At 40.3% G+C, this 16,801-nt stretch overlaps 1 protein-coding gene and 1 long non-coding RNA gene across 2 annotated transcripts; both read right to left on the bottom strand.

The window, feature by feature from the left end:
• Positions 1-5,590: 5,590 nt before the first annotated feature.
• LOC131136044 (uncharacterized) lies at positions 5,591-8,701 on the bottom strand. The gene is made up of 5 exons (XR_009131684.1): positions 8,611-8,701; positions 8,051-8,215; positions 7,797-7,867; positions 7,399-7,450; positions 5,591-7,309 (listed from the first exon to the last, which is right to left on the bottom strand). It is a non-coding gene; the product is annotated as an uncharacterized LOC131136044 (long non-coding RNA).
• Positions 8,702-10,336: 1,635 nt separating this feature from the next.
• Positions 10,337-16,069, bottom strand: LOC131136053 (rhodopsin kinase GRK1-like). Its single transcript, XM_058082536.1, has 7 exons — positions 15,243-16,069; positions 14,024-14,151; positions 13,646-13,803; positions 13,491-13,574; positions 12,840-12,964; positions 12,567-12,768; positions 10,337-11,488 (listed from the first exon to the last, which is right to left on the bottom strand). The coding sequence occupies exons 1-7, from the start codon at positions 15,939-15,941 to the stop codon at positions 11,199-11,201; spliced, it is 1,686 nt and encodes a 561-aa protein (XP_057938519.1). The 5' UTR covers positions 15,942-16,069; the 3' UTR covers positions 10,337-11,198.
• Between the last annotated feature and the right edge of the window lie 732 nt (positions 16,070-16,801).

Raw genomic sequence — 16,801 nt, 5'->3', positions numbered from 1 at the left:
ATAGCATGCAAATGAATTACATTACAAGAGAAAAGAGACATTCTGGTCACTCCCCCGATGCCATCCTCATGTATGGGGGTTAGCCTTCACACCCATTCTTCTGGCACGGTTTGTCACACCCATGCGAGATAACCTCCTAGGGTCAACCATTTGGTGTGACCTCTTGATGTCCCCTTGTCCCATGAAGGTAGAGCTTTGATCAAAGAATGACCTCCTCCGACACTGCCTCTAACCCCAGGTTACAGATAGCCTCCTGCTGTGCCACCATCTTTGAAGGGACAGCAGGATGTGCTCGGATGCAAATGTCGAAGCTCTTCAAACGGCCATAAAGTAATTCACACAATGTGTAACCTAAGTTATACCTGTGAAATATAAATTTTCCCATCACACTCCTCCCTTTTGATTATTAATTAATCATGAATTACAGTACATTTACAGATAAACAAACCGATAAACAAACAGATCAGGGTTGTCAGTAAATTAATTATCATGAAAGTTAGGAATGTGGAAAACTGTGTTATAATGTGTTCAATTGTTGTGATAGATGGTGGAGGTGTTGATCGACAGTCAGTTCAATTCATTTGGTGTCTGCCATGAGATTGGTTGGCAGTCAGTGCATCCTCTTGCCCAAAGTCAACCGGGATAGACTCCAGCCTACCCGCGATCCCAATGAGAATCCAAATTATGTCGAAGTCCTTGTGCCTCTGTTGATGGTTTGCTGTTGTTCTATTGTGTTGTATTCGATCAGTCAGTCAGCCAGCCAATCCTCTTGATTGAAGCATTTGTTCTTACGTTGCTTGCGGTGCAAACTCGTGAGCTCAATCCAAACACGCAGTTGAGAAGGTTGAGTGCGTCATGGACATTTCTTCCATTCTGTTTAGGTTGACCGATCTGTGTGCAGGTCTCTCATTTGACCACGCTGACAGTGGAGTCTTCCCTCTGCTGGAACTCCAACACGTCCTCTCCATGGCCCCCAGGGCCAACAGATGTCAGGTCACTCGACACCCACCAAGAACATAGAAAAAATTAATGCGCAACACAACATTTTACATCTACGTGATACATGTCTGATGTGTTCTCCACACATGACTAATCTCGAGAGCAGTAGGCAACCATCATGTAGTGTCTGACTGAATACTGACACTTTGTTCATATTTTGGCCATTGACGTTGATTGTAAATAAGCCTTAAAATTTTCTAATCGTCAGGAGAAAGCCCGCGTAAGCATGAGGAGAACATGAAACTCCACACAGAAAGGTTCTCAAACCTTCTTGCTGTGAGACAGCAGTGCTAACCACTCTGCCATCATGCCACCAATATCTATTTTAACTTTAATTTTAACATCCAGCTCTGCATTTAAGTTTTTGCCAAACAACACAAGGTTTCACTGAATTTAAACCAACACACCATCTGGTCTGAATTTGCATTAAGATGGACATTGTCACACTGTAGTAGTGTTCCTTGCTCACAGCTGGAAATTTGGGTTTCAATGGACCATTTGCTCTCATTAGCATGACCATTGGCACTATGGAAGGCAAAGTACCAAATACAGTAGTATAGTAAAGAAAAAACAAGATACAGTAACTTACCAAAGTCTTCAGTGTGTTGTGCAATCAATGGAGTGTCAATGACACTGTTGATCACTGATCATTATCAACCTCTAATGTTAGAACTCATACCTACCACCTTTGTTTCACTCACTTTGGTTTTGGAGAAAACAATTCTAGCAAAAAAAATAATATATCATGTCCAATTCTTAACAATGATTACTCAACAAAATGACAATCTCCCCCCTTTTGACACATGTACTTCCCATGTGTCAACTTCCAAAAGCATTGGCAGTTCCCTGTAAAATCAAATGATGGTTATCTGAAAACAGTAATCTGTGAAGCTGGACACATCAAACAAAAGTTCAACAATTCAAACTGTGGATCCTGAAGAAGTGTCCTGTGGAACAAACTGAAGTTAAAATGATGACACACCCTGCTCGGTGTGTGAATGACTTCAAGTGTTACAGTGTTAATGTTAGTACATGTTAGTACTGTTAAACAGTTTTAAACAAAAAAGATGTCATGTTTCGGCCACATATGACATTTGTCTTCTCCTCCTCCAGGAGAATGTGCTTTCCTAATGTGGAACAATGAAGGTTAGGCTGGAATAGTTCATAGTAGTTGATGTCTCTCCACAACACAAGAACAACCCTGAAAGAACAATCACATTTAAATTTCAGTCAATTTAAATTTTAGTCACAGTCCACTGTCCCCCTGAAGAACCCTGCTGTCGGTGTGTCGCACTCATAGTCGTCATGTCAGGATGTCATTTGCAACACTTAAAAGGTCCAAGTTCCTTTGAAAGTCGGATTGTCCTAATTTACAAGGCCTTTTTTGGAATAGCTAATTTTTAGATGAAGGTTCTGCATACCCTAAATTAACTATCTACATTTTAGCAGATTTAATTTATGCCCATTGATGCTAAAAGAGCAGAACAGCCTAATATGTTCTTTGCAAGTGTCTATTAGTAAACTAATCATTGGGTTTGTTCTGTATTGCAATACATTTGTTTCCTTTTTCCAAAGTGATGGTCAGAGATGGCTTCAGCCTCACATTCACTCTCACACAGACAAACAAGACAACACAACAATGAAAAACCAGCTGGACAGTCCTTTCTGAGTGTATTTTTGCCGAAAACACTTTTCAAAAAATCCAATTTAGGACTGTAATAAATTAACAAATTGTTTGTGCATTCCCAATCGAATGTAAAATAGCATGCTTGTACAAAAAAGGCCCACATTATTCCATTTGTCACTGTGTCTCTTTTAGATAGAGACCCATGAGGAATGGAATCATGACGTCAAAAAAACGGAACCCGAGTAACCCAAATGTGCATCAAGGCAGCACTCATGCCCAGAACAAAATATTTGTGAGATAAACATTCCCCTTACAGCTATCCCTATGTCAATATCTTTTATCAAATTTCTCATCACCATAGAAAGGTATGATGTGCATTGAAGACCTTGAAGAGCATCAATTTGCATTCATTGTGTGTGTGTGTGTGTGTGTGTGTGTATGCGTGCGTGAGAAAGTACATCCTTAACCTCCTCCACCAGTTGAGCACTCATGTCACCAGTTTGCATGTTCCTTTGATATGCATACAGCTGATTGGCATCTTGCTTCACCAAAGTGTGAACATCAGGGTCAGTGTCAGTTTTTACACCTTCACCTCCATCTGAATTAGAAAATAGGCCATTTGGTCCTTTGCACCATATGCCAACAAACTTAATTTTTGAAGATGAATTTTCTCTTAAACAGAAAATCCAATGGTGACTTGTCTTTGGTCCACTTCACCTGATTGGCCAACAAAGTTAACATAATTGCCATTCAACTTTGGAGAGGTTAGGAATTTGTCACTCTTAGTGAGTGTGTTTCATCAGAAAGGAAAAGAAATAACCTTGCCATATTTTGTATACTACGTCTTCTTATAGCATATTCTAAAAGAGAGAAGTAGATCATATTCTACATAGTTATCAGCAAGAGGGGCTGATTTAAGCCAAGACTCTAAACAAAAGGAAGAAAAGGACAGAGCATATGGATGTGTATGTGTGTGTGTGTTACTGTCAACTTCAGTATCATCCTTGGCATCAGTTGAGTCAGAGTAGGCATGATCCCATCACGCCCCACCTCCTTGCTTCCTTCCACCATGTTTGTTAAGAAAGTCCTCCATCAAGTCTTTGGTCCAAAGTCTCCTTTTGCTGCACATGCCAGGGTCATATTGCTGTCCCAGTCTCTTCTCTGGATGTCCTCCTTGCAGGTGGCCATCTCTTGCCACCCATGGATTCTGGTGCTTGGCTTGTCCTTACATCAAAGGTGTGATCCATCCGGTCAAAAGTGAGATCCATCCAGTTCTAATTCGGCCACATTCCGCTTTAGTGGCTGGTGATGTGATTGTCGTCACCGTGAACACCATGTCAGCAAACGTCTTCAGAACTCCTCAGTCGTCAGGGAAAGTGGGACAACTTCACTAAACACAAGCAGGGCTGTTATGGCCTCCCCACACGCCTTCCTTACACCACTCATGTTCTCCACCGTCAGTTACAGGATACTTCCTAAGCATCCGTTTGGATACGAGCAACAATGTATGTCTGGAAGGGATCATTTGCAGTCAGAACACAGTTCATGTGTTGGATCTTCTTCAGGTCTTGGTGGAGATGAAACTGGACATAATGGCATGGCTGATGATATTGGACTCATCATGCATGTTGTTGTATCAGGATATTGTTGTCAGGTTGTTGGCAGAGCAAGGGTGGAGGTGTGCGATCAAGATCACGGTCCACTCTGAGACACTGAGGCACTGTAGGAGAAAGAGAAGGAAGACCTATTCTGAGAAGTCTTGTCTGTTCTTTTCATGTCAGTGTGTGTTGCAGATCTTGCCTATGTAACGATCATCATTGCAAGTCTTAGCTGCAAGCAGTGCTCTCTGCTCTCAATGGTTTTTAGCCTTTTTCATTTTTTTTTCCAAACATTCCATGTCCTAAACAAAATTCTTGAATGCTCTTTGATTTTCTCTCAAATAATTATTTATCTTTTAAACAATGCAATGTGATGTTTTCCCTTATCACAATTTTTCCCAACAAAAATCTCACTTATCTATTTTGTTTAACTCACTTTCTCTTGTTCTCAAAAGTTCCCCATATTAGTGTATTTTTTTTTTTATGCATGCTTTCCTCATTTTTTTTCTCTTTACCTATAGTTGCTTGTTTACCAGATTTCCCATATTTACAAATGTCACTGCCTGTGCACAGTTACCCATAGACGAGGCCGTCGCCCCGAATCCTAATTGTTTCCTGCTACAATTGGAAAAGCTTAAGGTGGTACTCAAACCTGAAGGTCAATATAAATTAACGTCAGCTTCTACCTACCCATTGGTGGTACTCAATCCTGAAGGTCAATAGAAATTAACGTCAGCTTCTACCTACCCATTGGCGGTACTCAACCCTGAAATTGAATGGCAGGTATGTCTATGAGCATGGCTGAATTCTAAAAACTGGTTTTAGCCTCAACATACCCATCGACAAATTTTGCGCATTAATTTCAGCTTCTACCTGCCCTTTGGCGGTACTCAACCCTGAAATTCAATGTCAGGTATGTCTATGAGCATGGCCGAAATCTGAAAACTGGTTTCAGCTTCGACATACCCATCGACAAATTTTGAGCATTAATTTCAGCTTCTACCTGCCCTTTGGCGGTATTCAACCCTGAAATTCAATGTCAGGTATGTCTATGAGCATGGCCAAAATCTGAAAACTGGTTTCAGCCTTGACATACCCATCGACAAGTTTTGAGCATTAATTTCAGCTTCTACCTGCCTAACAGCGGTACTCAATCCTGAAATTGAATGGCAGGTATGTCCATGAGCATGGCTGAATTCTGAAAACTGGTTTCAGATTCAACATACCCATTGACAAATTTTGCTCATTAATTTCAGCTTCTACCTGCTGATATATGCCACTGCAGCGGTGTTGAGCCTTTTCCCAACCAGCCAGCCCTGCAGTGACACGTGACCAGATGTACATATGGGAAATATTATGAGTATATTGTTACCTAATGCCAGACCAGCATTCATTTCAGCATTCTCACCGTGTACAAGACGTTGTTCCACTCTGATAAGAGATTCCAGTGGTGATGGTCTGGAGTCCTGGACGGGCAGCCCTCAAAATCTCTGAATGTCAATGACAGAGAGGCTGGAGGAAAAAATTAATTCCAGGATGATCAGTCGCTGTCCGCCACAGGTCCAGATCCAATCAGCCAAGGAATCCCACTTCTGACACCAAATTGTTGTGGAAAAAATTTCTATCATCCTAAGTAGGATAGAGAATGCCTGAAATAAATACATAGCTCTGGCAGTTTTTATTACCTTTGCAAAACAAAGGGGTCAGACAACACACAGTATGCATGGCGGTCTGTAGGTGTCTGGCCAAGAGTGGTCTCTTGGCGGGAACTTTTATACTCCATAGCATGCAAATGAATTACATTACAAGAGAAAAGAGACATTCTGGTCACTCCCCCGATGCCATCCTCATGTATGGGGGTTAGCCTTCACACCCATTCTTCTGGCACGGTTTGTCACACCCATGCAAGATAACCTCCTAGGGTCAACCATTTGGTGGGACCTCTTGATGTCCCCTTGTCCCATGAAGGTAGAGCTTTGATCAAAGAATGACCTCCTCCGACACTGCCTCTAACCCCAGGTTACAGATAGCCTCCTGCTGTGCCACCATCTTTGAAGGGACAGCAGGATGTGCTCGGATGTAAATGTCGAAGCTCTTCAAAAGGCCATAAAGTAATTCACACAATGTGTAACCTAAGTTATACCTGTGAAATATAAATTTTCCCATCACAGTTTGCTAGTATATTTTACTCAAAACTGCCTTTGAATCTACTTAAAAATCCATATAAATATACTCACTTTTCAGGATTGTTTAACGAGTTTTCCCTTACTTAATTTGGAGCAATTTATAAGTAATATTTACATGAGATTTAAGCGACCACCTACACTACTTTTCTAATATGATTGTGTTGTATTTTTTAAGATGGCCTTCTTTGAATTAAATGAAATTATCTTAACACATCTTCTGCAAAACATTCTTTCAAACAAGAACACCTTTACTACATTTGTAGTAACGCTGTATTTACTTCCAGCAGTGATGAGTGCGGTTAGAAATACCATAGAAAACATTATAAATCATTGGAGATTTGTTTTACATTCACAATTATGCAAATAATTACAATTAAAAGACACAATAAAATGTGCTGAACTGTAACTTAACTTACAATAACAGTGAAATCGTTCAACACGTGTCATGTACTGCTTCCACACATCAGACAATCAGTTATACTTGCCAGCCACATTGAATGAAAACATTTGGCAGAGGGGCCGTTTATATGGGGCCGTTTATATATGTGGTCATCAAAAGGAAGGACATACTTGATCACGGTGCACAAAAATACAACACATCCACAGGCTGAGGTACCTGTGAAATAAATTAAACATTTCATAACTAAACCAAAGACCTGGGTTCGATTCTCCGTTGCATCTCTGTGGAGTTTGCATGTTCTCCCCGTGCATGCGTGGGTTTTCTCCAGGTACTCCGGTTTCCTCCCACATTCCAAAAACATGCTAGGTTAATTGGCCACTCCAAATTGTCCATAGGTATGAATGTGAGTGTGAATGGTTGTTTGTCTATATGCGCCCTGTGATTGGCTGGCCACCAGTCCAGGGTGTACACCGCCTCTCGCCCCCAGCATACCCCCACCCTAGTGAGGATAAGCGACATAGAAAATGAATGAATGAATGAATAACTAAACCATGTTGGTGTCATTCAACAGCTGTACTGTGATCTTACCTTGTCTAAGCTTTTGAGACCAAATTCTTGAGCGTCAACGTCCTTCAATATTCTGTGAAATAGATCGAGAAATTATTTCAATTATGGCAGCAATACAAAATCTAAAATCATTACAATGGTTTCAGATTGCGTGCACATTAGTCTAAACTACAAAGCTGCTTGACAATATTTGTTGATTTTTTTTTAAACAAAACACTCAAAATCAACTTAGTTTTTAATAGAAATATTTATTCATCTGTGTCTTGAAACCTAACCTAAACAAAACTATCTTTTTCCTCACAAAGGGATACTGTTGAGGAACTCCATTATCCAACTCTTTTAAATCAATAAAACTTAACAAAAGGCTAAACTGCCATTTACAGATTCAAATAACCATATACGTATTATTGTAATGTTACCTTCTCAGTCAGGCATCTTAGTTGGTGCAAGCTGCTGTTTTACACACAGAGAGGACTCTGCTTCTTAGACACTGTTGACAAGTGGAATAAACAACATTGTAGTGACAAATCATGACAATATCATGTGTTCCAATATGTGAAATTAAAACAAACGTTTATTTGGTTATACTTGGATCATTGGTAGAACACGGATGACAAAAGTTCCTGTACAATATTTTTGACATTAAAATGACCACAGATGCGGTTGAACTAACCTTGCTCCAAAATTTCTAATCCTTCCAGGCTGGTTTCAGTCATTATTGATATATTTTCAGGGCCTGAACAAACTCTTGCCCTGTGATTGGCTGGCGACCAGTCCAGGGTGTACCCCGCCTCTCGCCCGAAGACAGCTGGGATAGGCTCCAGCACCCCCTGCGACCCTTGTGAGGAAAAAGCGGTAGAAAATGAATGAATGAATGAACAAACTCTGCTGCTGTACAAAAACTCCCGCTCCCCGACAGCATCCCCAAGACTCAGGTCGCTAGCATACGTCAACAAATGTTTAAGCTACACGCGATTCCCATGGCTTTGAGGACACTGCTGCTGCCAAAATAATCAAATAACATATATAAGGAATGAGTCATTACAGATTTAATAAACATAAAAATCTCCTGTTCTGCAACCGAAAACGCCTCCACAAAGCTCGCAGTTGATAGCTAGCTAGCTGGCAGGTTAAAGGTAAGCTAATGCTAATGTCTAGTATTTCATATTATAACACTGACGTCAACAGATGAGGAAAGGTGACAGAAAAAAGTCAGATAAGCATATGACCTACCCGCATGTTGTCTTCCACCGTCTTCCCGTGAAAACATGGCGCCCTCGAACTTTGCCTTGGGAAGTCTGAGGGCTAACGATCCTCTGACGCATGCGCAGAATGGCCACAAGGGAGCCAGGTTTACTGCTATTACCCAAGTACATTTTACTATCTGGTATCGGAACAGTGGGAACAGGGGGAACAGTTCACACGGTTGAGACTGGTTTCAACATCAAGCATATTTTGAGAAAGCAAAGACAGATAGGCTTATTTTGAGAAAGCAGAATGTCTCAAGGAGACATCCTGTTATTGAGTGTCTAAAGGAATGTGATGAGTTATGCAAGCGTGTGATCTATGTGCATGTAATAGTAACTTGGATAATATGAAGAATGTGATTACATGATATTAACTTGGATAATATGAAACAACTGTTCGAATCCCAATTTAGCCTGGATTAACACAGCACTATTATCAGTGCATAACTCCACAAACAATGACATCCTCAATACAACAACACAATGGACAAGCGACGAGTTCTAACTCATTCAGTTTGTCACAAATACACAAAAAAATATAAATTATAATCTGTATCCAGTCCAACCAACATGGACCCAAAGGAGGGCGGCTGGACACGGGTGCAGTATGGGAGGCGTCGTGCCCGTGCTCACAGGATGGACACACGACCGCCGAGGACTGTCTCCCAGTCGCCACAGGGGGGAGCTTCTGACTGGAGGGGGGCCAGAGCATTCTCTGCTGCCCCCGCGAATAGAGGGGGCAGAAGGGCTCAGCACTACACCCCTAACCCTATACTGGCAATAGCGGCTAAGTCAATTAACCAGTTGCCCTGTGATTGGCTGGCGATAAACAGCTGGGATAGGCTCCAGCACCCCCGCGAACCTTGTGAGGATAAGCGGTAGAAAATGAATGAATGAATGATTGAATTAACTAGCGCAATAGTAATAATAAATAAGCACCACGCAATAGTAATAAATAAATATTTATTTACATTATTCTATACCAACGTCGACAGACAATGTCTGCGGGTATTGTAGTGATGTGCATGTACCAATGTTGGACACAAGAGGGCAGCAGAAATCACCTGTAGATGACTCGAGTACTGTAATAGACAAAATAAACAAAATAAAAACCTACTTCTGCTCCTAGAAAAACCTACAACCTTCAATATAATCCGATAGTGGGAACTGTTCAGTCATTAATGCAAATTGTCATGGAGGCGGTAAGGATCTAACGTGTAGCTTCGCTTGTTGGCCACTTAGTAGCGCTGTTGCGCAGCTGATGCGGTCGCAAATGACGGCAGACTAGCAGAACAGTCCAATGGAGCAGTCCAAAAGTGTTGAATGTACTTTCTTTCTGTGATCTATTGACACACTATTGTGTTGACAGTCCAACTAAAACCTCACTTTATTGAATACGTAGCTTATTTTCATATTCAGCTACATTCAGTAGTTTAGATTTCACCAAAAGCTTCTAAAATAAAGCTTCTAAATAAAAGCTTCTACATGACTTAACTCAAATATTCAAAACCCAAATGTCATGTGGCGGTGAAAACATAGTTTAGTTTTATATTCTATTATATATTTTTATGTGATGATATTCAACCAGGGACTTTTTATTTATTGGACGAGATTAGTTCACCAAAATCTTGTAAAATATGCCTTTAAAGAGCTTTAAGGACATAATACGTGACTTGACTCAAATATTCCAAACCATAATGTCATGTGGCAGGTTGAATATGTTGTTTATTTTTATATTCTGATATACAGTAACAGCATAGAGTTCACATAAAGCTTCTATAATATGATTTTAAAGAGCTTTCATGACATAATACGTGACTTTACTCAAATATTCCAAACCATAATGTCATGTGGCGGGTTGAATATGTTGTTTATTTTCATATTCTGCTATATTAAATATAGATTTCACCAAAAGCTTGTAAAATATCATTTAAAAGAACTTTCATGACAGGATACATGACAATACTCAAATATTCCAAACCATCATGTCAGGTGCTGGGTTGAATACGTACTTTTGCCATTTTTATTTTCTGTTATATTAACCAATATAGATTTCACCAAAAGCTACTAAAATATACTTCTAAAACTTATACAGAACATATTAGGTGACTTAGAGTAACTGAAATATTCCAAACCAAGAATGTCATCTGCTGGGTCGAATATGTATCGTATGTTTATATTTTGCCACATTCACCAGTTTAGAATTTCACCAAAACCTTCTAAAATATACTTTCAAAGAGCAGAGAAAGAGAATTTTGTCTTTCATATTTAGTTTCTACATGCTTTTTGCTTTAGCAGTGCTCCCTGTTGCATTGCTGTTCACCCAACAGCACCAGAGTCCGCTTGTTGGGGCCACACTTGAATCGGGACAGTGGTGTTTACATTTTAAGCCGACTTTACTGGACAAGTGTGACGCAGCCTCATGCTGGAGTTCATCATCAGCACACCTGGAGTACAGTATCGCAATTACAAAGAAACAAATGGAAGACATCTAAATGTTTGACAGTAGTTGAGCACAAGACAAAGAGAAAAAGGAACACGTCCCACATAGAAAAGTCCAAAGGATGTCGGTCACTAGGACACGCAGCACGTGGACGACTTCGGCTGCTCCAGTATGGACTCCCTGCGTAGATCGTTTGGGACGGTGCCTTCAGGGCCCCACAAGTTCAGCTCTCCGTAAATTCCCATCTCGATCATCTCCTCCTGCCAAGGGATGGGGATGTTGCCCGAGGAGAACTCGTCGAAAAAGCTTTTGTCCGGGTCCTCCAGGGCAACTCCTTTGACCGAGGAAAAGGCGCCCACGTCGTCCAGACTTTTAGCGTACACCACTTTGGGGTCGGGTACGAACGGAGGAGGCACGATGCCTGGAGGGGGCGGCCGTGATGTGCGCACATGAGGACAAGTCATAATAAAAGGTGTGTGTGGGGGGGGGGGGGGGGGGGCAGCATCTATTTGGGCTCAGGAGTAGTAATCATATATTTTTATGTGATTCAACCAGGGACTTTATTTATTGGACAAGATTAGAAGACTTTCACAAACTGCTCTGATTACTTATGACTTTATTTAAAATATCTTATATTTTAGGGTTATAACATGTTGAATATATATGTTAAATATCAGTTTTAAATACCGGTATAATGAAAAATACTACTACTACTACTACTACTAATAATAATAATAATGAACAATAATGGAATATATAAATAATACATACAATTCGTTCATTTTTACATTATTCACGCACTGATGTGTAAATATATTGTGAGATTTATTAACAATAATAAGTAGTAAATCAGTAAATCGACATAAATAGAATCTAAAATATAATATTGCTTATAATTAAAACATTTTATATGAATGATTTACATAATATTGTAATATTTGTCTACAATAAACATACTGTTATATTAGAAATATTTCTTAGAATCATTATGATTTATAAATAATAATAATCATCATCATCATCATGAACAATAACGGAATATATAAATAATAATAGGAATAATGTATTAATATAATTAGTTAATTTTTACATTATTCACGTACTGATGTCTAAATATATTGTGAGGTTTATAAACAATAATAAGACAGTAAATCATTAACATAAATAAAATATACTGCTCATAATTAAAATTCTTTATATTAATGATTTACATAAAATTGTAATATTTTTCTACAATAAACATACTGTTATATTAGAAATAATTCTTAGAATAATTATAATTTATTATAATAATAATTCTAAAAATTAAAATAAAAAAATAATATTAAGAATAATAATGTGTGATCAGTACAGATATAATACAGATATAATAATAATAATTATTATAATTGAGGTTTATTATTGAGGTTGTAGTTAGATAGCTAAGCTAACCAAAACATTCGGAGCAGTATTGAGACCGTGAGGGAAGAGGAAGTACAGCCTATAGAAGCGAGGGCTACCTGCGTTCAGCTTCCTCCAGTTGATATCGCTAAAGAAAGGATGCGCCCGGATCTGGTCGCAGCTCCCGTCCTTGAAGCCCATCCTCTTATCCGATTCCTTTGCCAGCAGCCCGTTGCACAAGGACTTTGCCTTGTCACTGAAGTTGTCGGTGTAGACCACCTCGCGGGTCAGCACTCGCTCTTTCATCTCCTCACGCTCCAGCTGGATGGCGGTCAAAGAAAATACACCAGTTGAAGTAGTCATAGTCGTTGGACGTCCTTTTCCCAACTCACCTTCTCCCCTCTGTTTCTGAACGGGTTTTGGGCTGCTAAGAACTCAAACAATGTCACTCCCAGAGTGTAGTAGTCCACGGACATGTCGTACTTCTCTCCTTTCAGCATCTCTGGAGGCATATAACCTGCAAGAAGCACAACATTCTAAATCCATTTATCATTAGAGACCTCTAGATGTGAAATAGCACCCCTATAGTTGAGAAAATGTTATGTTTGTTTTTTTGCCTCAATGAAGCATTCTTAAGCATAAAAATAGCTAAATGAACTTAAATACAAACATAAGGCCTTCAAAAACTCGTGCTCGTTACTATAAATGGGTTCCCCTCTGTGACGTATGTGAGGAATGGACAGGAAGTGACATCAGGGGTTTTAGCATGGCGTGGGTTACAGCCACTTGGAATTATCGTGCCTTTTATGAGATAAATCAAAGCTGCAATAAAAGCCTGTTGTTCCAGCAATGGTGTCTGGTGCTTGTGTGTCTCGCCGAACATGACACCTAGTGACCAGTGTACGTACCGTATCCACCGCATCCATCTTTGAATGCGGCTACTGAATGTTTGATGTTTGTATTTTCTTTCATGTAGCCATTTTTATGCTTGAAAATGCATTATTTAGGCAACTATTAATGATCCGAGGCTATATGATCGTTACCTGGTGTTCCGGCGTAGCCTTTAGTCCTGGTTTTGCCTTCTTTTAACTCAACAGCCAGACCCAGGTCAGAGATGCGTACATTCCCTGCTCGGTGGAAACCTCAGTTTAAAGGACAATGCAATGTGAGGCATTTACAATAAAAGTTGATTTCTGACCGTCATTATCCAGGAGCACGTTCTCAGGTTTCAGATCTCTGTAGATGATTCTCTTCTGGTGGAGATGCTCCAAGCCTTGGATGATCTGTGCGGTGTAGAAGCAAGCTCTGGGCTCGTCGAAGCCTGGGTTGTTCTCATCCACCAGGTAGATGTGGTACCTTCCAGGGAAGACAGCCAATGGCAGTCAGGATACTTTGTAGCTAATGCTAATCGTGTTAGACCAAACTTCTGGCTGCGTCACTTAACGAGTTTATGCATCAATACCAGTCAAGGGGAGGCTGTAGCCAGTAGCATATGTTGGTGTATCCCGTACTGTACTGGTACCATGCGTACACTCAATGGAGTGATTTTTGTTAAGATGTAAGAATGCCAAATTACTTGAGATCTCCTCCATTCATGATGGTCATGACCAGACAAAGCTCCTCCTTTGTCTGGAATGCGTACGCCAGCGACACAATGAAGCGACTGTGGACCTTCTCCAGAATCTTCTTCTCCACCATGGCCCCCTAGGGGGAAGGAAACAAGAGGTGCTTTGTGGCGGTACAGGTACAGGTTAATGGAATTGGCCATAATCAGTCAAGGGCAACGTATAACTGTGCCAAGCAGTTCCATTCAGAAGCGCTTTTGCATAAAGCTCCCACTAATCACTCCAGCCCTTGTCTTACCGTTTAATACTGAAGGGGCAAAGATGATTAGCAGCAGCAGGAATAAGATGCTAAATACTTTTACTCTTCATAGCATGCATTTTTCCCATCCAAAGGGTTAGGACAAAGATGGCCAAAGGTTTTTCTACTGAAGGCCACTTTGAGATTTTGTAAAGCAACACATGTAGATATGCTAAGATGTTATATATATATTTCAAGCATCTCAAGCATCTCAGCAGGGTATTATAGACTAAAAACCCTATTCTTTGCCGTTGTAAATTTGCTTGTTGTAGTATTAGCATCACGTTATTCCTATAATATTTGGTATTTTTCCTCAACCTAATAAAAAAATTACTAAAGTTATATATAACTTATATATATATATAAGTTATATATATTACTTCTAAAAAATGTTAATACCATAACTCTATGCTACTAATATATGAATATTTCCGCATATTATATTGTTATGTGTATTCTCATAAAGTTGCAACTTAATTTTTCATTTTTCATTTTTTCTTTTAATATTTGGACTTTATTATAATCAAATTGCAGCTATTTTTTTTCAACATTCAAGGGAATGTTAATATTAATATAATAATTATTAATAAATATGACAATATAATAATATCATTATAATAAGTTGCATCTTCCACTGCTTTTGTTTTAAGTCTGACCTGATGAGAAGTGTAAAACACTTTCTGTCACTATTTGGAGAATAAATGGAAAAATATTAACATTGATTAATATTAAGAAATTTTAATATAATTAATATTAATCAGTTAATATTTTTCAATTAATGTAATAATAATTTTAATATAATATTAATTAATATTAATGTTAATATTTTTCAATTTATCTATTCTTCAAATAGTGACAGAATGTGTTTTACGCTTCTCATCAGGTCAGACTTAAAGCAAAAGCAGTGGAAGATACAGCTTGCGGGGCCTTACGTCATAGCCTTTCCTTTTCTTCAGCCTCTTCTTGTTGAGTTTCTTACAGGCGTACAGTTTGCCCGTGGCTTTCATCTGACATGCCGACACCTCACCGAAGCCTCCTTTCCCGAGCACGCGGAAGTCCAGGAACCAGTCTACATCCATGGGCTGCATCTCCAGCCACTTCCACTGAAGGAACCTCTTTAGGTACATGCTCTCCAGGAAGTAGGCATAGGGCGCCTCTCGCAAGTAGTCCAGTGTTGCGGCCCAAGCCGCTGTGAACAAGTCGTCCCCTACGACCTCAACGGCCTCCTTCACCTTAGCTATGGTGTCTTCTGACAGGAACAAGCAGAAGTGTTTGGCTGAGGGGTCCATGTAGCGTTGCACTATCTTGGAGGCCTTCTTGGCTCGGTCCGAGTCCTCCGCCAGGTCGTAGTCCTCGATGTCTCTCCACAGACGACAGGCGCCATGATACTCTTTGTGGGCATCCAGGAACTCCCTGAAGAGGCGTTTGCCGATGGGCTGCTCCACACACACGGCCTCAAACCCCAAATCCACAGTGTCCCTCAGGTCCTCACATATGGTGATGTGAGGCAGTTTTAGCCGGGAGTGGTACTTCTTGTCCCGGGCCGCCGCCGGATTGGATCCGTCGATGCTCCCACGGGCATTGATGTAAGCGGAATTTGCCACCACGGTGGTCAGCCCCCCAATATCCATGCTTGACGTTCAGGCCACGCAGAGGGGGGACATGGCAAGGCTTGCGAGGAAGCAAGGGTGAGGAGATGGGGAACATGGGAGAGAAATTTGCCTTGTGTTCTGAACCATGTGAGCGTGCACCACACACACACACACACACCTGAGTCAACACCTTTCAGTAATCCCCTAACACCCCGATGCCCTAGACAATGAGTGTGAGCACATGTTGGAACACAACGACACAGTGCTGCAGGGACGCTTTCACAACTAGATTTTAGTTGCTCTTAAGTTGAGCTGCTCCTCGTTTTCAGCTGAAACGGGACACACGAAACACTACTGGATAAAAAAAAAATACATTTAAAAATGCGAAACAATCCATTTTGTGATGCTAGCTCGAATTGCAAGTAGAATCGTCCAGAGAAACTAACCAAAACTCAAAAGCAATAGGTACTTGCATAAAAATGCTGTTACCTAGCGGCCTTTTAGAGACATTACTGAAATTTATCTCTGTGTATATGGTATAAAAAGTGTTAACTAGATTTGGTTCTTGTGGTTTGCGTTCCACTCAAATAACTGCCGTTGGCTCTCTCCACTGCAGCTTAACTGCCGCCATTTTGCATCACAACAGAATGGAGCCAGACTTGGCTGGGGCATGCCTCCCCCTTATGGATAATAAGAGGTGTCAATTATTACTTAACTCAAAATTAATCAAACTAAATCGCATATAGAAATAAGTTTTAATGTTGAACAAGTAGGGATTACACAGTACATAAGATGTATTAGATCGCTACGATGTACGTACTGCATGTGTTGACATGTCTTCAGCGAGTGTCAAATTGACATAAGCCCCGAAATAGCCGTCCTCGGCTGTGCCTAGCGTT

This window comes from Doryrhamphus excisus, chromosome 9 (genome assembly GCF_030265055.1).
Source record: "Doryrhamphus excisus isolate RoL2022-K1 chromosome 9, RoL_Dexc_1.0, whole genome shotgun sequence".
Taxonomy (NCBI): domain Eukaryota; kingdom Metazoa; phylum Chordata; class Actinopteri; order Syngnathiformes; family Syngnathidae; genus Doryrhamphus; species Doryrhamphus excisus.
Note: the sequence above shows the minus strand (reverse complement) of the source record. Positions and strands in the feature narration are given on the sequence as shown.